This window comes from Mya arenaria, chromosome 8, assembly GCF_026914265.1.
Source record: "Mya arenaria isolate MELC-2E11 chromosome 8, ASM2691426v1".
NCBI lineage: Eukaryota > Metazoa > Mollusca > Bivalvia > Myida > Myidae > Mya > Mya arenaria.
This window is the reverse complement of record NC_069129.1, coordinates 25,893,007-25,920,076: the sequence shown is the minus strand read 5'-3', so window position 1 is coordinate 25,920,076 and position 27,070 is coordinate 25,893,007. Positions and strand designations below refer to the sequence as shown.

Here is a 27,070-nt window from a genome sequence, read left to right as displayed (position 1 = left end):
TTACCATTCTTAAGTCCGGGTGGCATATGGTGGTCTTCCTCACTCTCAGTGAAAGCTCTTTTTGTGTGTGAAAGATATAAGTGTGCATTTCTTATCTGATGGCCAAACTGTTTAGTTTTAGCTGGTCGGGCATATAGTACTGTTCTTACTGGGAGAGATTTTCCCAGCCTCTGGCGTTCACCAATGGCTTTTCTTATCGACTTTTTTGTTTATCCATTTTTGAATTGAATGAATTGCATCTGAACAGTTTTTTAAGCATACTGAAGGTTGAAGGTTTTACAAAAATAAAGATCTATAAACAGACAATTTCAAATCAATTAATCACTTGTTATGAGCTCATTGTTTCTTAATATATATTTCTTCTGGCTTCACGGCTCAGATTGATCATATGTTTGATTATGAAATCAAAACCAATGTAAGGAAAGTGTAATTGTTTTGTTTTTGTATTTTACTCAAAGTATCAAAAATAAAAATTGGTGAGTTGTGTATAAGGGGATTCTTTTCAAATCTTCAAGCATCAATTTAAAAAAAAAAAACGTGTCCATTTTGTTGTCTGCTCAATGACATTAGAAGCTCTTGTCCAATCATCCCCAAATTTGGTCAGTATGTGTATTTTGCATTGGATCTTGGACTACATTTATAACCAACCATATTGCTTGTGTCACTCGATAATCATCGCCCTTTATTTATAGATTATATCTCAATGCTGTCTTGTCTGATCAATAACTTATAACCTTTGTCCAATCATCACCAAATTTAGTCAAAATGTGTATGGGCATTATGCTTCGGACAAGTTTGATAACCAGCCAGTTGCTTCAGGCACTCAAGTGTTAAGGCTCTTTATATGTAGAAATTACCTAAAATTGTTCTTATTCCCTCCATAACTTTTGAAGCCTGAATCTAATCATCACGGAAATAATCAGATTGTGAATTGACAAAATATATCTGACTTTTTTATAACCAGCCATATCATTAAGTCACTCGAGAGTTATTGCACTTTAATTAGTGAAATTACCTGGAATTTGTCTTTTTAGAACAATAACTCTAGGAGCCTTTGTCCAATCATCCCAAAACTTGATCAGAATGTGTATGGACATTAAATATTGAACAAGTAAGATAACCAGCCATATTGCTCAAGTCATTCGAGAGTCAACTCCCTTTAATTTTAGAAATTTAAAAAAGTAATATTGCCCGATCATTAGAATGTGTAAGGGCATTATATTTTGGGGTGTTGAATAACGAGCCATGTTGCAAGAGTAACTCAAGGTAATCATCTTTTAATTAAAGAAATAACCTAACATCAGTATTGTCTGATCAATTATTCAGAATCCTTTATACAATCATCATATTAAGTCAGAATATGTATGAGCAGAATGTCTTGGTCAGGTTTGATAACCAGCCCTTATGCCTTAGTCATTCCAGAGTTATGACCCTTGAAATGGCAAAAACTAAATTTACAGTGTATACTCTCTGAATTTGTCTTAATGTTAAACCACTTATCTCAAATTTGACTCAACTACAACCACTTTAAGCGTGGCTTCTTAAAACCAGAACTGGCATATATGTGACATTTGACTCCCTTGTTTCAAAATATATTATTTAAAATAATGCAGGCCTAATATAGTATTCACTGCATAAATTTTACAGTGGTAGTCGTTCTCAGCACTATGAAGATCACAAGGCCCGTTACAAGAAGTTGCTGTTACAGCTTCTTGCCCATCCAATAGAAAAGCTGCGACTGGGCGTATTTACTGCTGTACTACAATGTGTTAAGGTAGGTAATCAATATTGGTTACTGTTTCATAGATTGACTTGTTGATACAGAAATTGACAAGTTTGTTTATGATATTAATTTTAAAGAATAACTTCATGCAAAATTTCAATAGTTATATGTTGACGCTGATGTTTCTTTTGTTTCTTAAACATAGGGCATGATGTTTCAACAAGCTAGCGTAATGATGGATGGATTTCCTTGAAAAACAGCCCTTTTTTGACATATGGTTTCTGACCTTTTTCAGAGTTTAAACTTAAAGCACATTGCGATGTCCAAATTTGTTTTTAAAAGACGTTTTTTTATGATTAGGGGCTTACCATTAACACATGAGCGTAATGTTGGATGGAAAAAAACAATGGTTATACATTCTACATTTTCAGACGAACCTCAGTGTGCTAAAAGCCAGCGAACCTGGCTCAACAAGCTGTGAGAAGGTCAGATTCATCATCGATGCCGACATCTTGTATGAGATCGTTGTCTTTGGACTCGCTGATAAGGATACAAAGGTACAGTAGTAGGGTTTTGTCACAGGCAGCATTTGTACCAAGTTTCATTGGAATACCTGGAACTTTTTGGAGTCATTGTCAAGGTGTTTTTTTTTGTGACAAAACTGATAATGTTATCAAAACTATGTCAAACTCTCAAATTATTTTCTTAAAAAAACATACAAATTTAAAATACAATAGTAGGGTTTTAGCCAGGATTTAAAAAGGACTGGGTGCTGCAAAAAAAGAAGCGGGTGCTAAGGGTAAAAACGGCACATTGAATCGGGCTCTGAAAGACTTAAACATTATGAATTTGGCAGAAAATGTCAGAAACGTGTCTCATTGCAGTAATATTAGGTTTCAACAGACATGTATGTAAAGTGTGTATTTATTTACAACATAATTATACATTTTAGACAATTCAAAAGAAATATTTGACAGTCTTGAGCATTTAATTCTATAAAGTCAGGTCTCCATGAGGGCAGAATCTTGCCACTGACAAAGGACAGGGTGCAGCACCCTTCCATGACCCATCAGCTACTGTAGTGACATGACTAGTTGTTGTTGACCATGTTAATGCAGACGCAGATGTTAAGATAGGTTATGGTGGTGTCATGATTTACTGGAAGAGCTAGCAGATTCCTATTATACAGAATGATCTTGGGCAGCCAGTGAGTTAAGAGCCAGGGGGTCATTTCAATAAAGATCTTGGCCGTTTTAGTGTCCAAGTGTCCATCTAACTCGTTGTTTTATCCCTGAGAATCATCACAGCAAGCGGGTTGGTGACTTACTTCTTTAGAGTCAGTTACTGATGAGCCCAGCCATGGCACTATGTTTATTAAAGCTGTGAAACTGAATAATCTTTCTTGTTTGTTTTTTTGTATCCAAGGTGGCCAATGCAGCCAGTGAGCTAGTGACTCATTTGTTAAAGAGTCAGTTACTGATGAGCCCAGCCTTATGGCAGTTAATGTTGAAAGAACTTGCCAGGGCACTTCCGATTTTGCAGGTATGATGCGTATGGATTTTATTTTGTAACATGTTTCAAGTTTATAACTGAACTTCAAACAAGACATCATTGGTTTTTATTAGTATGCATAAATAAAAGTAACAAGTAATTGTATTTCTTTTCTTGACAAATAAAAACTCTTGATTGTTGTTTTTAATGAATAAATAAATAAATAGTTGTTGAATTTGGGTGTAAGATCAAATATTCCACCATGTGATCACAGAAATCAATGAATTAAATCACAGAAATCAATGAATCAAATAAAAATTGATATTTTCATTGAAGTGAAAATAAGAGAAAGCTAAAAATAGCATGATATTTCGGTCAAAGCATTAAAAAAGAAAATGCATAAAGAATACAAAAATAAGAAATAAATGTTCTTTTGATTATTCACATGTTAGTGAGAGAAAAAAGCGATATTTTTTCGCTACTTCTTAGCTGCTGGTTTATTGAAAGCCTGAAATTTGCACATATTTTCAGTCCTATGCAAGTGTTAACACAGTGCTGGGAACCAGTATTCTAGCCTTGCTGGAAACCAAACCCTCCACTTCCCCAAGTGAGATCACTCGAGGGGAGAAACTCCGGGGAACTCTGCGTTGTATGATGTCTACAGACCTAAAGTAAGTTCGGGGATGTATTCAGACGCAAAGGGGGTTAATGTTGTAGTGGTGTGTTTTACAGGTCTGTGAGTGTTCATCATCTTGGCTAATAGCTCAGTTGGCTTGATACTTTTCTGAATCTCTAATATTGCTTTAAATTTTCGAGTTGCACCTTAATGAGTCTAAAATTGTGGTGAGTCAAGAATCGCACAATAGTTGCAGCTCGTCTGCTTTTGTGTCGCCTGGTGAGCATAGCAGGCACAAAGGAATGATTTTGTTCCTTGTCTGTCACACGTTTGTTTATGATCAATATCCATTGAATGTCGTGTTCCAGAGTCAGCAAATGTGATATGCAAATTTGACGGGGTCAAAAGACGACCCCCATTGATTTGAGGTCATGGTGACCTTTAATGAGAAGTACCGTAAATGAATGGGTATAAGACACACTTTTTTTTGCCTAAGATTTCAATGTAAAAACATGCCTGCGTCTTATAACCAGTAACAAACTTTTGAACTTTTTTTCTGAGGTTGATTTCAGGCCGAAGGTTTGTTTAGATTTATGTTAAAAGGGATGTTACTCACGTCATAATGACTTAGTGTATATGGGTAAAAACGGCAGTTGAAGATCGGGATACGGTAAATAATAAGACGTTTATAATTTAAAAAAGATATTAAACGATTAAAATTATTAAAATTATTCAATATTATTTTGAATTAAACATGCATATAAAAAAGCAAAGTTGGGTACTGTCAAAATATTTTTTGTAAGGTGTACGATAAGGTGTGAAATATTTGCACTGCCTTTAGACCTGTTTAACATACCAATACTACAAACTGATGCGATAATTGTCTTGTTTTTTTGCACTTTTCCACGTTCTTTATTCTTTTCTGTAGGTGTTGACATTTTGAGAACAAACCCGTACAAATAAGGTTTTTGCATAACTTCACTTTTCATTCTCGACAGGTTATCGTTTATAATATACTGTCAGAAAAGTCATACAAATAGTCATAAAAGGTACTTTTCAGTGCCATCCAGAAACAAATTGTCACACTAAGTACTTTTCAGTGCCTATCCAAAGTTTTTTCTTAGATTTTTCACGGATTTTTTTTTTTGCCTGCGTCTAATACCCCATATCGTCTTATACCCAGTCATTTAAGGTAAGTTCTGGGACGAATTCTGGGGTTAATAGCTACATAGCCACAATTCCCATTTCAAAAAAGTTCCAAAACATTGCTGATTTTTTTTATTGAATATCTAAATCATTTCAATTTTAGTAAATGGGCAAGGTGCGAGTATAATTGAGCTTACACACCACCAGGCCATAACATTATGCCAAAGACAGTGATTAGTTTAATATTGTTATAAGTTGTTTCTCAAAGGTGATATATAAAGAAGTATGAAACTAAAATAACAAGAAAGTGTTGTGGAATATAATAGTAGAAATATATTAAACTGATTTCATCATCCGCATACAGGGTACGATCAGAGGCACTGAAGCGCTTATCCTGGTACCTATCTAACGAGGAAGGCGGTGTGCGTCGGTTACCCATATTTTCGGAGCTGAATGTTACAGACCTTGCAAATCTTCTGATAGTTAATACACCACGTTCAGTAGATAACGATTTAGGGCGGTCTGTGTTTCAGGTAAGATTTGTTGTTGGTCTGTTTTTTAGGGGGGAGGGGGTGGGAATAATATAATGTTCAAGCTCTGGTGTGATCACTGTTATCATCAGTTAAGAAAAACTGTCAAGATATTGACACGAAACAAGCATTTCCTTATAACAAGGTAGACCTTCATTCAGTCTTAAGTTTGGTATATGCTGGGGATATAATTGAGTTGCATTTGTGTCAGCAAGTTCCAGCCTCGCCCTGTCTTTGGGGGCATTCATTAATTCTGTGATAGCTCTAGTTTGTTTCATGTAAATGTAAGGTATACTTGGGATAGTGAATACCTTGCCTGAAACCAGAAATAACCAAGCAAGTGAAAAATATGCTGACCAATAATTTCTGCCACACTTTCAAAGTTAAAAAATATACTTTTTATACGCCCATCTTACGATGGCCGTATTATGGGAACACCCATGGCGGACGGGCGGCGGGCGGCTCCACAATGTTGTCCGCTCTCTAACTTGAACATTTCTCATCCAATTTCCACCAAACTTCATGAAAGTGTTTGTTGGTGAAATACCTAGGTCAAGTTCGATAACCAGCCAAATCGCTCTAGGCACTCCAGAGTTATGGCCCCCTGAATTTGTCAAAATTGGGTGGGCGGGCGGGCGGCTCCACAATGTTGTCCGCTCTCTAACTTGAACATTTCTCATCCTATTTCCACCAAACTTCATGAAAGTGTTTGTTGGTGAAATATCTAGATCAACTTCGATAACCAGCCAAATCGCTCTAGGCACTCCAGAGTTATGGCCCCCTGAATTTGTCAAAATTGGGCGGGCAGGCGGCTCCACAATGTTGTCCGCTCTCTAACTTGATCATTTCTCATCCAATTTCCACCAAACTTCATGAAAGTGTTTGTTGGTGAAATATTTAGGTCAAGTTCGATAACCAGCCAAATCGCTTTAGGCACTCCAGAGTTATGGCCCCCTGAATTTGTCAAAATTGGCCATTTTAGCTTTGTCCGCTCTCTAACTTGATCATTTCTCATCCAATTTCCACCAAACGTCATGAAAGTGTTTGTTGGTGAAATATCTCGGTCAAGTTCAATAACCAGCCAAATCGCTTTAGGCACTCCAGAGTTATGGCCCCCTGAATTTGTCAAAATTGTCCATTTTAGCTTTGTCCGCTCTCTAACTTGAACATTTCTCATCCAATTTCCACCAAACTTCATTAAAGTGTTTGTTGGTGAAATATCTAGGTCAAGGTCGATAACCAGCCTAATCGCTTTAGGCACTCCAGAGTTATGGCCCCCTGAATTTATCAAAATTGGCCATTTTAGCTTTGTCTACTCTCAAACTTGAACAGTTTTTATCCGAATTTCATAGACATTTTAGCACCTTTTGACTCGAAACCCTCGAATTAAAGTTTTTTTTTTCTACTGTTAATGCCATATTGTGCCAAATCATTTGCTTCTTGAAAAGCTTGCTTCTCAAAGGGCCAATGTGACAGTAAGTTGTCTTAGAATCCAAGAAATTATTGATGGGCGTATTTTGTGAGTGTCACTCTTGTTCCAAAATGTAAAAATAAAAGTTGATTTAAAAAAATTGGGTCCCCGTATGTTTTTTTACGGAAAAGTTGATGTATTATCAAAGAAAACAATCTTATTATGTCTAACTTTAAAGCAATTAACTGGCATTCCTAAATATAGTTAAAAAAGGGGCATTTTTTCAATGAAAAAAGCTTTGAGCCTCTTCCCAAAATGGTAAAAAAGACACTGCCAATCTCTTGAACTATTGCTCGTGAGGGTATCGTAATCAGATCACTATACCAAGACAGGTGTCGAGAAATGGAATTGACGATAAACATGACAATAAACAGTGTGGCCTTATTCTGGGTCAATGTTATTTTCAAGGGTCAGTTAAACTAATAATATACATTTCAAAATCAATTTATTACTGTATAAGATGTTTAGGATACTAGATCAGGATATTTCTTTTGGTGATACTACCGTTAATCACTTTATTTGTTTTTGATAATATTAAATCATTTCATGAGATATATATTGCATGATAGAGATGTAAATTTAAAAAATCTTACTTAAATGTATTGTATTTTAACAGTAATGAAATTTAAATGATAATAATATATACATCAGCTAACATAACTATTGATTATACTAAATTAGAATATTTGTTTTTGATGATACTAAAGTGTGCTATTTGATTTATGATAATATTGAATCATTTCATGAGGTATTGCATGATACAGAAGTAAATTTAAAAAAGTTTTAACAAATACAGATATCAATTATCAAATATAAACAAACACACATACTTACTATATATTTACACTATTTCTGTTTTTTTTTTTCTTGTTTATCTAAAAATGTATTTTGAAAGTAATATTAGTAAAATCTAGATAAGCATACAGATTATTATGAATTGAATTAAACATAGTTAAAAATATGATTACCACATTCAAGTAGTTACAGTTACAATATGTAATATTACTGGTTTGCATCTGATGTTCTGTCTCTCTCAATGTTTTCCTTCCATCACTTCATAAACCTTTTACAACTATTGTTGACTTTCTGACTGTCTCTCTACTGGAGTTCCATCACCAGAATGTCATCTTGTAATCCACCCACAATCAGTCTGCCAGTGTGGGTGCTGTACCAAACTGCCCATGGATATTTGATGCCCTCTCCCCTCCTCCTGACCAGTGTGGCCAGCTTCTTCTTGCCTTCCTGGTCAACCTGCACCACTGTGTTGGAGCGCCATGAACACACAAACACATGTCCACCCTCACTCACTTGTACACCATATGGCCTTACAATGTCTGGATCCTCAAGTGTGGCTAGAATGCTGCCATTGTTGTCAATTGTAATGATCTTGCTATTGGTATATTCACAGATGTATATCCTCTTGCCATCTTGGTTTATAGCAAATTGAGCCACTGTCTGCCCTCCTGATGTGACTTCATACATTTTCCTGACTTGCTTGCCGTCTGTGGTGTAGAGGTACAGGGCTGTTTCGGAGCCCACATACAGCTGGTCCCCATGGTGCCTGATGGACATGCAGTCATGATCAACTGAGAACTTCCTGGTCATCTTGATGCTGCCAGCTGACACAGTGAGAAAGTGGACCTCATGCCTGACAGGATTAACACAGTCTACTGCTACAGCCACCTGATTACCAGTCACATGACAGATGTCCTGGGGCTTTTGAGGGACATAATATTGGGCTTTTACCTTATACTTCCTTTTCAATATTTTCACTCTGTCATTGCTGTTATCTACAAGAATAATCTCTCCTGATGGAAGTTCTGTAATACCAACAATACAACAGGAATTATTCTTTCCTGTATCTCTCTTGTTTTTCACATTAAAGGTTGATTCGTTTTTAACTGTGAAAACCCTTGATATATCATGCAATGGCCTGATCTGTTCAGAAGACTTCATGTCAGACATTTGATGGCCTGTCAGTGTTTCCTGATTACCCTGGAGCTTGCCTAATGAATGCATATCAGACAGCAGTTGTGTAACTCTGGTATCAGGCTTGAAAGTGGCGGTCAATTCAGGTTTTGTGTACATCTCCTGGAGCAGGCTGTTGGCTTCTGCCATCTTCTCTTCACACTTCCTGAAGCCAATGTAGGAGCTTGACTCATCGTCCTTGCCCTGGGATTGGATGGTGTCCATCAAGGCCTTGAGCTGGTCATGTATGAGTGTGCAGGAGTCAATGTCCTTCTGAAGTGTGACATCCAGGTCAGACAGGACGCTGTCCATCTGTTTGACTGTCCTCTTCTCCAGCTCATCCAGCAGCTGGTTCAGTGACTTCCTCAGGTCCGTGATCTTTGTCAGCATGGATTTGCCAGAGGTCTTCAAGGAGCCTTGGTTCTTCTTTTTGACCTCTCTGACCTGGTTTAGACTTGTTGTTACCTTAGCAACCCTGCATGGAAGCTGCTTGAAATTGGCCATCTTGTATACACCCTTAGCTAGGTCTGAGATCAAGCTAATGCTTTTGCACATCCTGTTAAAAGGAGGTCAGAATAGTGAATGAGTGACTGGATTAAATTATTATAAAATCTTAAATAGTTTTATGTGCTTGTTTATGTAAGTTTTCCTAATATTAATTAAACGTTCATGCAGTATCATGCATTCCCAAATTACCTGTACAATTCTTTAAACATGAACAAAATAAGTCATTTTAAAAAAAAGTGAAGAAAACTATAACAGTATTACTTTAATAAAACAAATATTTTAAAGGTGCAAATTAAAATGATACAATTTTAGTCCATTGATCGGTTGTGTTTTATCACTTCTCTCTTAACCTTTGGTCTGAGGTCTGGATATGGAATATGCAAGCAACTTGAATTGATACAACCCCACAAATAGACTTACATAATGTTTTCTATTTATTGCATTGGAGTTTATTTTCAGTGTGAAATTTTACTGTCTCCTATGTGTAATTGCCATTATATGACCTTGATGCTTTCAGACTTAAATCAGGTTTTCTCCACTGTTCTTTTGTTTTTTATTATAGCATATCATATTTCACTTAGATATTTGGGACAAGACAACTTGAGCTTAGAAATATGACCTACATCCTGTAATATGTATGAATTTAAATCATTCATATAGGCAGGAGCTCTAGTTTGCACTCAAATCATAAGAAAAATCAGCAGTGAGTGATTAACTTACTCATCCTTAGATATATTGATGTTAATAAAATAGCCGCTTTTTAAAGAAGAGATAATAATCACTTACCTGTGATTCAAGGACACACAGAGGAGGCAGCACATCTCAGCATGGTCCTCACACAGAAGTTTAATGACCTCTTGTGGGTGAAGGTCACATGAAATGAGGCTGTCGCCCTGCCCCACCCACTTGTCCACATCCTTTCGGCCCAACACAGTGTGCTGTTTGTGGATTTTGGAGTGAAAAGTCAGGCATTTGTCACAGTAGTATTTGGAGCAGTCCCTACAGAAATGTTTGGCCTCAGTATTAAGCTTGTCCTCATGACACGGAGAGCAGACAAAGTCATGGATCAAATCAGATGCCATTGAGTCTTTGAAGGACTTTGTGTGCTTTGAAGCCATTTTTAATCAGTAAGTTTAAGTATTCCATGCAAAATGTTTGTTAAATGTCACAATTTCCAGCAAGATTTAAATTTTCATGTCAAGATCTCAAGCCATGTTATCCCCTTGACTACTATATACATATCCCATAGTGCTTTGCATGATCAATTCTCAACAAGGAAGTTTAATGATACACTACTGGAAAAAGAAACTTAGCATGATACGAAACCTGTCTTAGGCCCAAAAAAATACCTGTGTTTCCGGTGACCCGACCAAGCCTTTTTTTCCTCGCCGACCCTAATCTTTTTTTAGACATAAAAGTAAAAAAAATAAAGATAATAAACTCTATCGTAAAAAAATATATTTCTTTAAATATTTCGTTATTATTTTTGTTTTTTCTCTTTCAATGTCCCCGGAGAATATACTTTCATTCCTGATTATGTATTACCAAGGCGGGAAAACAAAATGGCGGAGGGTGGCGAACCCTGTCCAATATCTTAAAATTGGCAAACGCATGTTTACGGTCCAAACACATGGTTGATCACTGGCGACATATTTTGCTGTCTTTTTAATGAAAATATTTTGAATTATAGTGTGCGGTGTTATTTATCCATACCCATGTCCAAAATAAAACTTACTTTTTTTTACGATTAGGCTTTGCATATATCATTGCGAATTCATGCAGGCTAACTGCCAGGTTCCAATACACATTTCATTAATTGTTATATTATTTATCTGCAATTATCAATGGTTATTTATTTCGCCTTATTTAAGTCCCATCAACTGAAATCCAAACAAAAACCTGCGAAAGTTAACAACACATTTATTGGAATGTGTCGGCTGCAGATCAACCAGTACAATTTGTGACGTCAGAGCACGAGCGGTGATAAGATCAAAGGATTGTGGGTATGGTTTGTATCTAATTCGGTCAGTCGGATACCATTTGATTGCAAGGATTTCGCCTAGGCTGGTACGAAAATACCATACGATCGAAAAAACAATAATCAATAATCGTCATCTGGGAATCTTAAAACAATGACCGAAATGTTTGAATTCACTATAAATATGAATGAAACTTTGATTGTAGTAATGTACGAAAATATGATAGTAAAATAAATCCATAACCGCGTTTAATTGTTTTTTTTATTAACCTACCTCCACTTGAAGGCCTAGTTTAAGGAGCTCACAGTTGACAAGAAATTCGGGGATTTTCTTCAAGCAAATTAAAAACATAGTTGATAATTGACTGTTTGACTAGGACATTATCACAGATTTGTTGAAATTGAAATGCTGGATTTTTCCTATAAAACCGATCACGACTTACAAACGAGTATTGTATACCAAAAAACACCAGATTTCATGGGCAAAATTTGCGGGAAAATACGGTAGTCGAAGGTAAGGAAATGATTTCAGACAGTAAACAATGCTGTTTTATCAGACTTTTTGTAAATAAGGAAACGCGTAGATATAACATAATTGATCTGATGCAACAGAAAATTGCATGATATGGAAAGTGTAAAAAAATAAAAAAATCAAAAAAAATCCTGACCTACCGACCCCTTTTTTTAGCCATGTTACCGGAAACACAGGTTTTTGTTTTTTTTGGCCTTATATAAAGGACACATGTGATTTTGCTTGTACACTTGATATTTCAATGCAAATCTAATGAAGAAAAACTTAAATTTGTATGTATTGTCATTATAAGTTGAATGATCATGGGCTAAAGAAGCAGTATTTTATCTGTAGCACAGTCAATAACTTTATTCGGCTTTTATACCTTGTAAATTGATATCCATATACAAATACAGAGCCTTAGGTAATGAGCGAGATTTAAATGAACAATGTGAAGAATGATTACAGCTATTGCTCATTAATGCATGTTTGATAAAAATTATTCATGTTTTTATTTTAATTTTATTTGAGTCAAGTTGTCTGAATGCAATAGTTAAGGACATATCTAAATGTATTAGAATCATGGATCTTAAATAGGGATGCAAACGAATATTCAAATATTCGATCAAACCTTTGGTATTCGAATGTCAAAATCGGTATTCCAATATTAAATTTTTTGTCATTTAATAAATATAATATTAAACCTTTTGCCTACATCTCTGTTCGTGTGTTTTGTTTTTACACTCTATAATCCATGATAATGGGTTAAACAGTAAAGATGCTAAAGAAAATTTACCAAAGTTATTGTTAATGTAACGGACCCATTATTTTGAAAAAGGAAAGTCTATTTGGAAAAAAATTATAGTGAGCATAATTTTAGTAAAAAGGCAGAATAGTTTAATGACGAGTGTAGAAATGCCAAATATATTTATATGAAGTCATTACAGAAATTTAATGCATTTAACAATGATAGCTATAGACAAAATTTGTGTGTTAATAATATGCTATACAAACGTTTGATTAGAATCAAACTTGGCAGAAGCGTTGAAGAATTACAAAAAGTCTTTATCTTTTATTTGAATACTGCGAAACATGGGGACTTGAATTTAATCCTGATAAAAGTAAAGTCATTGTGTTTAGAAAGAGGCAATGTTAAAGTTACTGAGAACTGGCTATATGGAGATAAACCTTTAGAAGTTGTAGATAATTTTAATTACTTAGACACTGTATTCAATTACAAGGGAAGTTTCGAACTAAATCAAAGCACTTAAGCTGGTAAAGGTCTAAAGGCATTAAATACTTTGTTAGTGAATGTCAAACCTTTTATACTTAAGCCAAGTACATTTGTCAAATATTTGATTCTATTGTTGTTTTAATATTAAATTATGCATGTGAGATATGGGGTTTAAGTTATATCATGTATAGGACGCTAGCATAGATAGGACGCAGGCAAAAAAATAGTTGAGAAAACGGGTAAAAACCCTTAATATAAAAGATAGGACGCAGCGGAAAAATGTCAAAATCGGAGCCGAAAAATTGAGGTTGGTAAAGTATTTATAACATTGTATATAAGGCATATTTCGAAAAGTGTCTTGTGTATTTCGATAATTATCGTCGTATTTTGGTAATTTAGCGAACACAACAATGATATATGTCTTGATATTTTGAGAACATTCACGCATATTATAAGACTTACACAAATGCCGTAATAGTCCCGACTGACAGTCAACCGTTGCAATAGTCCCGACATGCCTTCTGAATGACAGTCAACCGTTGCAACCATTGCAATCGCAACAAAACTGTGTATTGTCAAAACTGATGATTGTTTTGATAAGGCTTGTCGCTGCACGGATTAAAGCATGTCGGCATAATTAATGCGTGTCGGTAATTAGCCTTGCCAGCGGAAGGCACCTCGGTTAAAATGCGAACAAACGACCATACAGTATTACCATCGCAATAGTTTGTTCTATTGATGTTTTCTAATGACAGACAGCGGGTGTTTTTCACACCTTCGCACATTTGAAAAGATTTGATAGTGACAATAATGCTACTTTGCGTTATGCACATTCCTTTATTAATTTTTTAAAACAGTAACATACAACCAAAATGTTTTGTAAAATATCGAAACATTAAAATCATGAACAACGATTAATTGATATTTACCTCGTTTCCCGATTTTCCGTTCCCGTTATAACTCAATCCAGTTAAAGTGCTGACTCACACCGAGTTTTTGTGAGTAGCATCCCTTTTATAAAAAAGTAAACACTCGTGTTTGTTTTCAATTTATTTCTCAATAAATCATTTTAAAGTAAACATTCAATATATTTATTCTGCGTGTGTTAACTTGCGTGATTTTACCTATGTCAGTTGTTCTCTTCGGTGACGCAGTACAGATACTTACTATTACCGCGTTCTTTCCCAGTCCGATATTTTCGACCTGAAATGGACTTGGAAAAAAACAGATGAAATTCTAATAGCATAGAAAGGACGCAGGCAATTTTTAAGACGAGAATTGGGGGTAAAAAAGTGCGTCCTATGCATGATATAATACAGTAATAAGGAAATAGAACGTATACATTTGAAAGTCTGTAAAACAATATTACATGTTAAAACCTCAACTTGTACAGCAGCTGTGTATGGCAAGCTAGGTAGATACCCTTTGTATATTAATAGATATGTTAGAATTATCAAGTTTTGGTGTCAAATATTAGAAAGTAATAATATTATTGTACAGCATTTATATGAAAGTATGTTGGTTTATGTTGCAAGAGGTAAAAGTAATTGGGCATTAAATGTAAAGACTTATTAGATAATGCAGGTTTCACAAATATTTGGTATAACCCAAACAGCATGAATGTAAAAAAAATTATTTCCATGTATTATATAAACAAAGATTGATAGACCAGTACAAACAAACATGGTTTAACTCTGTACAGATCAGCCCTGTTTTATTTATGTATAGAGAGTTTAAACATATATTTGAATTTTCTGTTTATTTGGACAATGTACCGTAAACATACCGCATTGCTTTTACAAAACAGGTTATCTTCACACCCTTTACGTATTGAAACTGGCCAAAACGGCAATGATAGAATAAATCATGAGCAAAGATATTGTTTAATAGGTGGTTCTGGTGATTTGGAAGATGAGGATCATTTTGTCAGTATTTGTAAAACATATGAAAATATTCGGAAAAAGTATCTTTCGAAAACCTACTATGTAAAACAAAGTGTTGTCGAATTCATAATTATGTTTATCTTACTAAATAAATATGTTTGAATCTTGAATCTTGTTTTTACAAACATTTGCCCCTAATGCCAGAGGTACAAATGTGGTAAGATTACACTAAACACACGTCATAGTCATTTAGGTACATATCGTCAGGTACGATAAAAAGTCTCTGTAAATTAACAATAACTAGCTGTTAGACAAGTGACACCAACAATTGCTATTGTTTTCGGTAAATTTAAAGGCCTTTGCCAATTAAAGGTTTAAGGAATCGGCCTTCACACCAATGTGTTGTTTTCTGTGCAACATTGCTCACATCACCATGAGGATATGAATGACATGTGCTACAATAATGTAGTAACATGTATGTGCTTTAAACTGTTTTCCATGTTTTGATATAATGTTCATGCTTTGGAATGTAACTGTATAGTATAGCGTTTTTAGCATATAGTTCCTCTATTGATGTACACTAGAAGAGTCAAAATACACATACATTTTCATTTCATTTTCACTAGTTCCTGAGTTTTTGTTTTTTTCCATAGTTATATTTAGTAGAGGTCAATCCCAGAACGAGGCTGCTCGTCCTATGGAATAGCCCTCCATTGGCGCATAATACCGTTTGAACCAGGAATCCATCCATGACTCACATGTTGACTGTGTTGAGGAGAAGTGTCATGTAAAAAAGCCTTATTTGGTGTATGATGAATAAGAGTTATTGCCCTTTGATTATTATACTTATTTTGTTTTTTTACAGAAAATTCTGCTTTGGAGGGTATTAATCACACCAAGTGATAGTTCTAATTCAAAATAAAGAAGCGATCATTGAATGTTTTTAAATTAATGCTATTTATCTCTTAAAGGGTCTTGTTATGCTTTACAGGTGGATGGGTTGCGCAAGGTGTATGAGATATTTACATCCCTCTCAGTTGATCCTGGTGTGAAAAAATCTGCCGTGGACCAACTCGCCATTATACTGCAAGGTTTGTATTGAAAATAGCAATAGTCACATTATGACCAGATTGACCCTTGAAGATAATAGCAATAGTCACATTATATGACAAGATTGACCCTTGTAGATAATAGCAGTAGTCACATTATGACCAGATTGACCATTGTAGATAATAGCAATAGTCACATTATATGACAAGATTGACCCTTGTTGATAATAGCAACAGTCACATAATATGACAAGATTGACCTTTGTTGATAATAGCAATAGTCACATTATATGACGAGATTGACCCTTGTAGATAATAGCAATGGTCACATTATATGACCAGATTGACGTTTGTTGATAATAGCAATAGTCACATTATATGACGAGATTGACCTTTGTTGAGAATAGCAATAGTCACATTATATGTCAAGATTGACCTTTGTAGATAATAGCAATAGTCACATTATATGACAAGATTGACCTTTGTTGATAATAGCAATAGTCACATAATATGACAAGATTGACCTTTGTTGATAATAGCAATAGTCACATTATATGACGAGATTGACCTTTGTAGATAATAGCAATAGTCACATAATATGACAAGAATTGACCTTTGTTGATAATAGCAATAGTCACATTATATGACAAGTATGACCCTTGTAGATAAAAGCAATGGTCACATTATATGATGAGATTGACCTTTGTTGATAATAGCAATTGTCACATTATATGACAAGTATGTCCCTTGTAGATAATAGCAATAGTCACATTATATGACAAGATTGACCTTTGTTGATATTAGCAATAGTCACATTATATGACGAGATTGACCCTTGTAGATAATAGCAATGGTCACATTATATGACAAGTATGTCCCTTGTAGATAATAGCAATAGTCACATTATATGACAAGATTGACCTTTGTTGATAATAGCAATAGTCACATTATATGACGAGATTGACCCTTGTAGATAATAGCAATGGTCACATTATATGACCAGATTGACCTTTGTTGATAATAGCAATAGTCACATTATATGACGAGATTGACCTTTGTTGAGAATAGCAATAGTCACATTATATGTCAAGATTGACCTTTGTAGATAATAGCAATAGTCACATAATATGACGAGATTGACCTTTGTAGATAATAGCAATAGTCACATAATATGACAAGATTGACCTTTGTTGATAATAGCAATAGTCACATTATATGACGAGATTGACCCTTGTAGATAATAGCAATAGTCACATTATATGACAAGATTGACCTTTGTTGATAATAGCAATAGTCACATTTATGATGAGATTGACCTTTGTAGATAATAGCAATAGTCACATTATATTACAAGAATTGACCTTTGTTGATAATAGCAATGGTCATATTATATGACAAGTATGACCCTTGTAGATAATAGCAATGGTCACATTATATGATGAGATTGACCTTTGTTGATAATAGCAATTGTCACATTATATGACAAGTATGTCCCTTGTAGATAATAGCAATAGTCACATTATATGACAAGATTGACCTTTGTTGATATTAGCAATGGTCACATTATATGACGAGATTGACCCTTGTAGATAATAGCAATGGTCACATTATATGACAAGTATGTCCCTTGTAGATAAGAGCAATAGTCACATTATAAGACAAGATTGACCTTTGTTGATAATAGCAATAGTCACATTATATGACGAGATTGACCCTTGTAGATAATAGCAATGGTCACATTATATGACCAGATTGACCTTTGTTGATAATAGCAATAGTCACATTATATGACGAGATTGACCTTTGTTGAGAATAGCAATAGTCACATTATATGTCAAGATTGACCTTTGTAGATAATAGCAATAGTCACATAATATGACGAGATTGACCTTTGTAGATAATAGCAATAGTCACATAATATGACAAGATTGACCTTTGTTGATAATAGCAATAGTCACATTATATGACAAGATTGACCCTTGTAGATAATAGCAATAGTCACATTATATGACAAGATTGACCTTTGTTGATAATAGCAATAGTCACATTTATGACGAGATTGACCTTTGTAGATAATAGCAATAGTCACATTATATGGCGTGGTTGACCCTTGTAGATAATAGCAATAGTCACATTATATGACGAGATTGACTTTTGTTGATAATAGCAATAGTCACATTATATGACGAGATTGACCCTTGTAGATAATAGCAATGGACACATTATATGACGAGATTGACCCTTGTAGATAATAGCAATGGTCACATTATATGACGAGATTGACCTTTGTTGATGATAGCAATAGTCACATTATATGACGAGATTGACTTTTGTTGATAATAGCAATAGTCACATTATATGACGAGATTGACCCTTGTAGATAATAGCAATGGACACATTATATGACGAGATTGACCCTTGTAGATAATAGCAATGGTCACATTATATGACGAGATTGACCTTTGTTGATGATAGCAATAGTCACATTATATGACAAGATTGACCCTTGTAGATAATAGCAATAGTTTGTAGATACAGTGAAACTGCGTTCCCTCGAACAAGCGGTCGCTCGAGAACCGGCGTTCCCTCGAGGTCGGAGCTTGGTCCCGAACTTTTTTCCTTCTATTTTCATATAAAATATACCCATGCTGCCTCGAAACCTAATTATGTCGAGCAGTCGAGCAATATCCTCGGTCCCAAGTACACAAATCGTGCACAAAACCTTATGGCTCCCTCGAGGTCATAATTTCACACTTTTTCCCAAACGCGTGTTCCAAAATAAACAAACAATTGCCAGGTGTTAAAATTTTCGCAAGTTGTAAAAATTGCAATGACAGTTAAAAGGCAATTTGAAGGGTGTGAAAAACCGTTTATCACTGTTAACGCATGACCGATATTAGTTGATATGGGCATTTGAGATGATAATTATGACAAGTTAATAACGAGAAGTTAATTGTGAGAAATTTAAATGAGTAATAAAATATGATTAAAACACTACCATATCGATCTAACATCGGAATCTCTGAAAATAATTCCTTCTTGTCACTTTGCTTTGCAATTTGGCAAATGAGAAAGAACTTACAAATTGTCGAACACCTGAGCAATCTAGTGAAGGACCCATGACTGGGGGGATAGCTTGATCGGGTTCCTTACTTTCAAAATGTCACACCCAAATGAAAGAAAATAATTGTCAAACACCTGAGAAATCTAATGAAGGACCCATTACTTATACCAAGACACCAACACGCCCACTCACGTCCTTTACAGGAAAGAATCGGTGTCTTAGTAAACAGTCTGTTTGACGACTTCAAACTTAAAATACACTGAAAGATATTTCATATCAAACTGGAAAATTGAAAATCGGGTCGCTCGAAACATCGGTTCCCTCGAGGTTTTGTCTCGGTCCCTGGCGACCTCAAGTGAACGCAGTTTTACGGTAATAGTAATAGGAACATTATTTGACAAGATTGAACCTTGTAGACAATAGCAATAGTCACATTATATGACAAGATTGACCTTTGTAGATAATAGCAATAGTTTGTAGATAATAGTAATCGTCACATTATATGACAAAATTGAACCTTGTAGATAATAGCAATAGTCACATTATATGACAAGATTGACCCTTTTAGATAATAGCAATAGTCACATTATATGACAAGATTGACCCTTGTATATAATAGCAATAGTCACATTATATGACAAGATTGAACCTTGTAGATAATAGCAATAGTCACATTATATTATATGACAAGATTGAACCTTGTAGATAATAGTAATAGTCACATTATATAACAAAATTTAATCTTGTAGATAATAGTAAGGGTCACAATATATGGCAAGATTGAACCTTGTAGATAACAGTTATGGTCACATTATATGACAAGAGATTGAACCTTGTAGACAATAGCAATAGTCACATTATATGACAAAATTAAACCTTGTAGATAATAGTTATGGTCACATTATATGACAAGATTGAACCTTGTAGACAATAGCAATAGTCACATTATATGACAAAATTAAACCTTGTAGATAATAGTTATGGTCACATTATATGACAAGATTGACCCTTGTAGATAATAATTATGGTCACATTTTTTGACAAGATTGACCCTTGTAGATAATAGCAATAGTCACATTATTTGACAAGATTGACCCTTGTAAATAATATCAATAGTCACATTTTTAGACAAGATTGAACCTTGTAGATAATATTTATGGTCACAGTTTTTGACAAGATTGACCTTGTAGATAATAGCAATAGTCACATTATATGACAAGATTGAACCTTGTAGATAATAGCAATAGTCACATTATAAGGCGAATACTCACACATATATGACAAACGGTTTAATGATTTTTGTATATAAATTTTCATGAATAAGGCACTGTTTTAAAGTTTATGGCAGTTTTAAACCAGAAAAAGGAAAGCATTGGTTGAAAAGACAAACTTTTTAAGGCCTATTTATATATATGCTTTATTTTGTGAAACTCCTTTTGGCCAAAGATACAAGTAACAACATAAAAGAATTTTTATTTAAAGTCTGGTATATACTAGCAAGAAACATATTCTCAATGAGCTGTTTTCCGACAATCTAAATATGTTTCAGACCCTTCCTTGCATGCAGCCTTCAAAAAAGATGGTGGGGTGGAAAAGATATTGGAACACATCCAGCTTGGTGTTCTCAAAGACGGCAACTCTAATACAGTATGTAGCTTTCTAAGGGCAAATAACACCAATTCAGAAGTGCTTACTCATTGTTACATGCCTTATTAATTTTCCTTTAATTGACACATTTTAATTTTTCTTAGGAGAAAGGTAACATTTTTTAACAATGCTGTTTAATGTTTAGAACACAAGTGGAGCTTTCTACCCATATATGGTGATCGGGGTGGTGAAGCACAAGAAATCAGTGTTATCTTGCATGCAAATCGGCTGTAGAATATATAGGAAATTTATTTAGTGGTCTGTAACCTTCTCAGGGTCATATATTTCTAGGTCATTAAGGTCTGATAAGCTAGTTTACTTGATTTTTGTGCTAAAGACATATTTTTGTTAAACACAGTGAATTAGATGGCAGTGCTTCAGGGTAGGTGAGATTCTTGCTACCATGTCGCTTTATTTCTTCGTAAAGAATAAAAAGTCACAGTAATATATTAGTCATTCAGTTGTCATTTATTGTTGCCAAATCATCCTACAACAACTTGGCAATAACTAAAATAAATTGCAAACATTTAAAATGCAGTCCAACATGTACAATGTATGTTAAGCATTTTTTTTCCAGAGTGCCATGCAGGCATACCTCCCTGGTTGTTTATCCATTCTGAGAAGCATCGTTCATAATGACTACTCCCTGAGACACAGATTAGCACATGATACCAGCTTGTACCTGACACTCGTCAGAGGTAAGCAGTTTTATTGAATACATTTTAATGACTTCACCTTGAGACACAGACTGGCACACAATACCTGCTTGAACCTGACACTTGCAAGAGGTAAGCAGTTTTAATGCATACATTTTAAGGACTTCTCCCTGATACACAGACTGGCACATGAGACCAGCTTTTATTATATGCCAATCAAATTCCTTTTCCATAACCAACAGTGAAAATACAGCATGCCATATTGAAAAACCTGTGTCATTTTCTGATTCCCTACCATGCGAGTACTGTGTGTAATTTGGGAACTACTTTTGCGTTGCTAAAAATAGCCAGACAAAAAAACTGGTAAATCCTGTCAACTTTTAAATACATAGGGGATATTATTATAGGACGCTTTTCTGGTGACCTGTATCACGTCGAGTTGAGTGTTCACATATCTACACACATAAAAACAAATCAAATGATTTAATGGCAGCCTCGCTAATTTTTAACTTCACATAATTGTCCAAAACCAGGCATTCTGCTTTGGAGTGCTATAAAGGTGAATAAAAATTTAGACATGGAAGAGATGTTTGGTAGGACCCATTATACTGGCTCAATATTTTTTCTGAGTTATTCCCCTTGTTTAATTCAAAACATAGACCTTCTTTTGTTTTCTGTTCCAGTTGCGCTACTGTTGTCAAATGATGATAGAACATGCTACGAGGTGTCTCATATCCTGGCGTTGTTGCTGTTTGATGAACAAGCTAGATTCTTCATGGGGTAAGAGCAACTAGAGTATCAATTGTAGGTGGGTGGGGTTGGATGCTTTTTGGGGTTGTGTGGGGGGGGGGGGAGAATTCACTTCTTTTGTTTACTTTTGGGATTTTTTTAGCTCCACTGGCCGAAGGCCATGGAGCTTATGTCGTCACAGATTGTCCGTCGTGCGTGCGTGCGTGCGTGCGTGCGTAAACTTTTACTTTAAACGACATCTCCTCTGAAACTGATAAGCGGATTTTGACAAAACTTCACAGGAATGTTCCTTTGGTGGTCCTTTACCAAAATTGCTCAAATGGTTCCGGTCCATTGCACAATATGGCCGCCAGAGCTAAAAATAGCAAAATCTTTAAACGACATCTCCTCTGAAACGGTTCGGCAGATTTTGATGAAACTTGACAGTAATGTTCCTTGGGTGGTCCTTTATTAAAATTGCTCAAATGGTTCTGGTCCATTGCACAATATGGCCGCCACAGCTAAAAATAGCAAAATATTTAAACGACATCTCCTCTGAAACGGATAGGCAGATTTTGATGAAACTTGACAGAATTATTCCTTGGGTGGTCCTTAACCAAAATAACTCAAATGGTTCCGGTCCGCTGCACAACATGGCTGCCAGGGCAAAAAAATAGAAAAACCTTTAAAGAACATCTTCTCAGAAACTGATGATCAGATTTTGATGAAACTTAACAGAAATGTTCAGATTTTGATGAAACTTAACAGAAATGTTCCTTGGATGGTCCTTTATCAAATTTGCTTCAATGGTTTCGGTCCACTGCACAAGATGGCCCCCAGAGGTAAAAATAGAAAAACCTTTAAACGACTTCTCCTCAGAAACCGATGATCGTATTGCAATGAAACTTGACAGAAACGTTACTTGGGTAGTCCTTAACCAAAATAGCCCAAACAGTTCTGGTCTGCTGCACAACATGGGCACCAGAGCTTAGAATAGAAAAAAACGTTAAACTACATCTTCTCAGAAACCGATTATCAGATTTTGATGAAACTTTACATAAATGTTCATCAGGATGCCCTTTAACCAAAATTGCCCAAATGGTTCCGGTCCGCTGCACAACATGGCTGCGAGAGTTAAAAATAGAAAAACCTTTAAGGACTTCTCGTCCGCAGTCTTCACGAAAAACATTTTAACCTACTAGCCAGTTGGACTAGCATAATGGCATATTTTACTAGTCCCAATGACAATCTAGTAGTCCGACTATTTTGCCACATTATAAAACTGTATGCTTGAGGTAAATACCTATTTCAATTGAGCAGCTTGCAGTTTGAGTAAACATTTCTTTATTATGATGCTCATGCAGTGATAGGGAGTGACATCCTTCTGTTGGGAATAGTGCTCCTTGTTTTTCAGAACCTATGGGTACTATGTAAAAACAAAAGGCATCTTGCTTGAATAGACTGTAATAATATCAACATGGTTAGAAAAGAAATGCCATGCTTTAATAGCTTTGATTACATTTTACTACTGAATTACCTCCCTTTAATAGCAAAAAAATAATGTCTTAATTTTTCACGTATAGCATCTTTAAATAATTTTTAAACAATAATAATTTATGAGTAAACATATAAGCATAAAGTTCTCACAAAAAGATCAATTTAAAAACCTTACATTTATACATAGGAAAGTATATATAGACTGAACATTAATTTTCGTTTAAGTGACATTCTGAAAGTTTATGAAACAGCTATTTTTAGTAACTTAAATGGCCGAAAAGTGTAAGTGAAACACCAAGTCGATTCTATCTCATCAGTTCTTGTTCAGGTTAGATATTTGCTTCATAATCTATTCAGATTAAATGTTAACCGATGATCAGATTTTGATGAAACTTGACAGAAATGTTCCTTGGGTGGTCATTAACCAAAATTTGTTAAATGGTTCCAGTCCACTGCACACCATGGCTGCCAGAGCTAAAAAATAAAAAAAACTTTATACGACTTGTCGTCGAAACCGATGACCTTTTTTCGATAGAACTTGACAGAAATGTTTGTTTGGTGCTCCTTTACTCAAATTGCCCAAATCATTTCGGTCCACTGCACAACATGGCAGCCAGAGCTATTAAAGTAAAAAAAATAAATAAATAACTTCTCCTCAAAAATTGATGATTGTATTTCTATGAAACTTGACGAAAATGTTCGTTAGGTGGTCTTTGCTTGAACCTTTTGGCCAGTGGAGCACAGGCACTGATGTGCCTCTTGTTTTAGCCCCTCAGAATTTCTAGGGGCAGGATGTGTGTGGGGGTTGGCGGGAATGTCAAGGGTCAAGAATTCACCTAAGGGCCTTCACAAATTATTATTTTACGTTTGGGATATTGTTTATTGATTCTCAGTTTTTCCACGACAAAAGTTGAGATATTGTGGAAGCTTTGATCAAGTACAGATTCCAGTAAAATCTGCTTTAATCAAAGGCATTTGTTGTAAAGAGAATAAGATTATTTTTTTCAATGGTACAGTTCTTATCCTTTCCTGCCCAGTGCTGTGGGTCAATTGGAGACTCGGATGCTAGACATATAATATACTTATGGCCAAAAGTCTTTTCCGGTCTACAAAAACTACAATATCCAAAAGTCTTGTACGGTTTACAAAAACTACAATATCTGTTCTGTTTTATATTGCACACTCATAAATTTGGTATCGATGGAAAGAGGACATTAATTTGCATTCAATGAAAAAAGAATTTTGGAATTTGAGCCAGAACTGGCGGTACAGTAATCTGTTGAAAATTGGTATTGAGGATTTGCAAGGCCCATACCCATACCCATACCGGACACGACTTTTGGCCATTAGTATAGATTTTGTATTACCTTATGTTTTTGTAAGCCAGCTGTTTGACTCCACATTGACTGCACACTGACAGCACTTGGTACAGTCCCATCAAGATAATTACGGTATATTGGATATGGTCAACTGAGCATGAACCTGGTCACCTGAGCATGAACCTTTGATGGACTTTACTGGAGCTTTTTGAAATCCAGTCCTTTTTTGAATCGTGTATAATCTCTATTTGTTATTCTTTTGACAATCTGAAAGTGAAAATATAACTTTTCAAATTAAACTCAGTTACTATGAACATAATCAGAACCTGTTTTCTATTCTTTGCAGTGGCAGTAAAAACACAGCCTTTTCTGTGCCGAACATTGTCAAACTAAGGTATGAATGTTTAAATCGCTTGAAAACAATAATTCAATCATAAGTAAAATGTTTGACTGCATTGGTCTATTGAGGTAGATGTATGCCTCTCAACCAATAATGTTGTGGGCTAAAACCCCACTGGGAGCATGTTCTCCATAAAAAAAGCACCAGAGAGGTTTAACTGCCACCAAGTAATGACAGGCATGTGTGCCCCTCGATCTTTTATTTCTATGCATTTGATTTCGTTAATAAAATAGGGAAATAGAACTGCATTTTGATAGGGAAGGTACTATTCCACTCACGTTTGCAGATTCTGCTTTGCCAAGTGAAGACAAAATATGAACAAATCTATGGAAGACAATTATGACCTTCCAGATGAGTTCAGTTCTAAAAACCCTTTTTAGGCATACATTTCTGGTTTAAATCATTAAGAAAATACAATTAATATTACATAATAAATTACATCTTAACAGTTCACTATTTAGCATTCTGACATCATTTTAACATTGTGCAATGATACTTGACAACAAGTGGAATACAACACACTAGGTGGAATAGGGACAAATGCATTTTGAGATGTGTATTCCTTGCAGATTCATGATGGTTTATAATAAAAAAGTATGTTTGGACAAGTACACATCTGGGAAAACCATATTGGACGAGCGGTTTGTTGAGTCCAATATGTTTTTTCCAGCTGTAGAAACATGAACAGAACAATGATAAAGAACTTATTTATTCTATTCCTTCATTATTCCAGATAGTGGAATTATAAGAGCATTGATATTAGATTTTAACAATATTATTACGTTTCGTTTTAAACAAAGGAGAATTGGTCATGGTTCTTAAAGAGACCTTATGTAATTCTACATTTAGAGCTTCTATTGATCCTGATTTTCATTTAGAACCTTTTCAGGCCTTTTGTTCTTTATCATAGGTTTAACATGGGACCTATGAATCATAATTAACTGAAAAAAAGAGGATTTTTTGTACGCACATGTATCTTGATATGGAAATATATTGTATCGTTAATTGTTGAAAATGACAGTCTCTGATTGGACGAATAAATGAGGTATAGAATATTGCATGTATTGTACAGAACAATGTTATATATCCTATAATTTTCTTACAGATACAAGCTACCATTCCGGCCCTCTGTCCACTATGAGAAAAGTCCGCATGAGGTGCTGCCACCGGCTGATCCTGACCCGTTAATGACGGCCGTGCCCCTTGAAATGATGAGAGTCACATGGAATGTAGCATGGCATGAGGGAATGGATAACCTAGTGAAATACTTGTCGGGAACCACAGCCAAATCTGGGGATTCGGATCTGGAGTAAGTATTTTATATAGCTGGTAAAGTAATTTAGATGGGTTTTTTTTGTTAAAATCACTTTTTTACCATTTTTAATGTAAAATTGTTCATGCTTTTTTGAGATTTTGGTGGAATCATTTTGATCATAGAACATAACTTTACCTTGAAAGCACAAAAAAATTATTGGTTCTTTTATGTTGAAAAAAAAATAAGGCAATGTATTAATATCATTATAGATGATGGTTGTACCAGTAATTATTGGTAAGATTTATAATACAGAACAATTTTTAACACTATTTAATTTGTTTAATCACTAATAGCTAAAATCTAATTTTGATATAATTTTTTGGGGGGGCGAACTTC

The 27,070-nt window shown here is 35.0% G+C and overlaps 2 protein-coding genes across 2 annotated transcripts in view; one reads left to right on the top strand and one right to left on the bottom strand.

Moving 5' to 3' along the window:
- LOC128242162 (rotatin-like) overlaps window positions 1-27,070 on the top strand; it is a 62,115-nt gene that overhangs the window by 13,649 nt on the left and 21,396 nt on the right. Inside the window, exons 14-24 of the mRNA XM_052959227.1 lie at window positions 1,648-1,774; window positions 2,155-2,280; window positions 3,149-3,265; window positions 3,746-3,885; window positions 5,341-5,509; window positions 16,050-16,149; window positions 20,721-20,818; window positions 21,396-21,516; window positions 22,158-22,254; window positions 25,366-25,413; window positions 26,525-26,728. Coding sequence (XP_052815187.1) covers window positions 1,648-1,774; window positions 2,155-2,280; window positions 3,149-3,265; window positions 3,746-3,885; window positions 5,341-5,509; window positions 16,050-16,149; window positions 20,721-20,818; window positions 21,396-21,516; window positions 22,158-22,254; window positions 25,366-25,413; window positions 26,525-26,728 — 1,347 coding nt within the window. The remainder of the gene's footprint in view (window positions 1-1,647; window positions 1,775-2,154; window positions 2,281-3,148; window positions 3,266-3,745; window positions 3,886-5,340; window positions 5,510-16,049; window positions 16,150-20,720; window positions 20,819-21,395; window positions 21,517-22,157; window positions 22,255-25,365; window positions 25,414-26,524; window positions 26,729-27,070) is intronic.
- Window positions 7,432-10,681, bottom strand: LOC128242164 (uncharacterized). The gene is made up of 2 exons (XM_052959233.1): window positions 10,239-10,681; window positions 7,432-9,501 (listed from the first exon to the last, which is right to left on the bottom strand). The coding sequence occupies exons 1-2, from the start codon at window positions 10,568-10,570 to the stop codon at window positions 8,076-8,078; spliced, it is 1,758 nt and encodes a 585-aa protein (XP_052815193.1). The 5' UTR covers window positions 10,571-10,681; the 3' UTR covers window positions 7,432-8,075.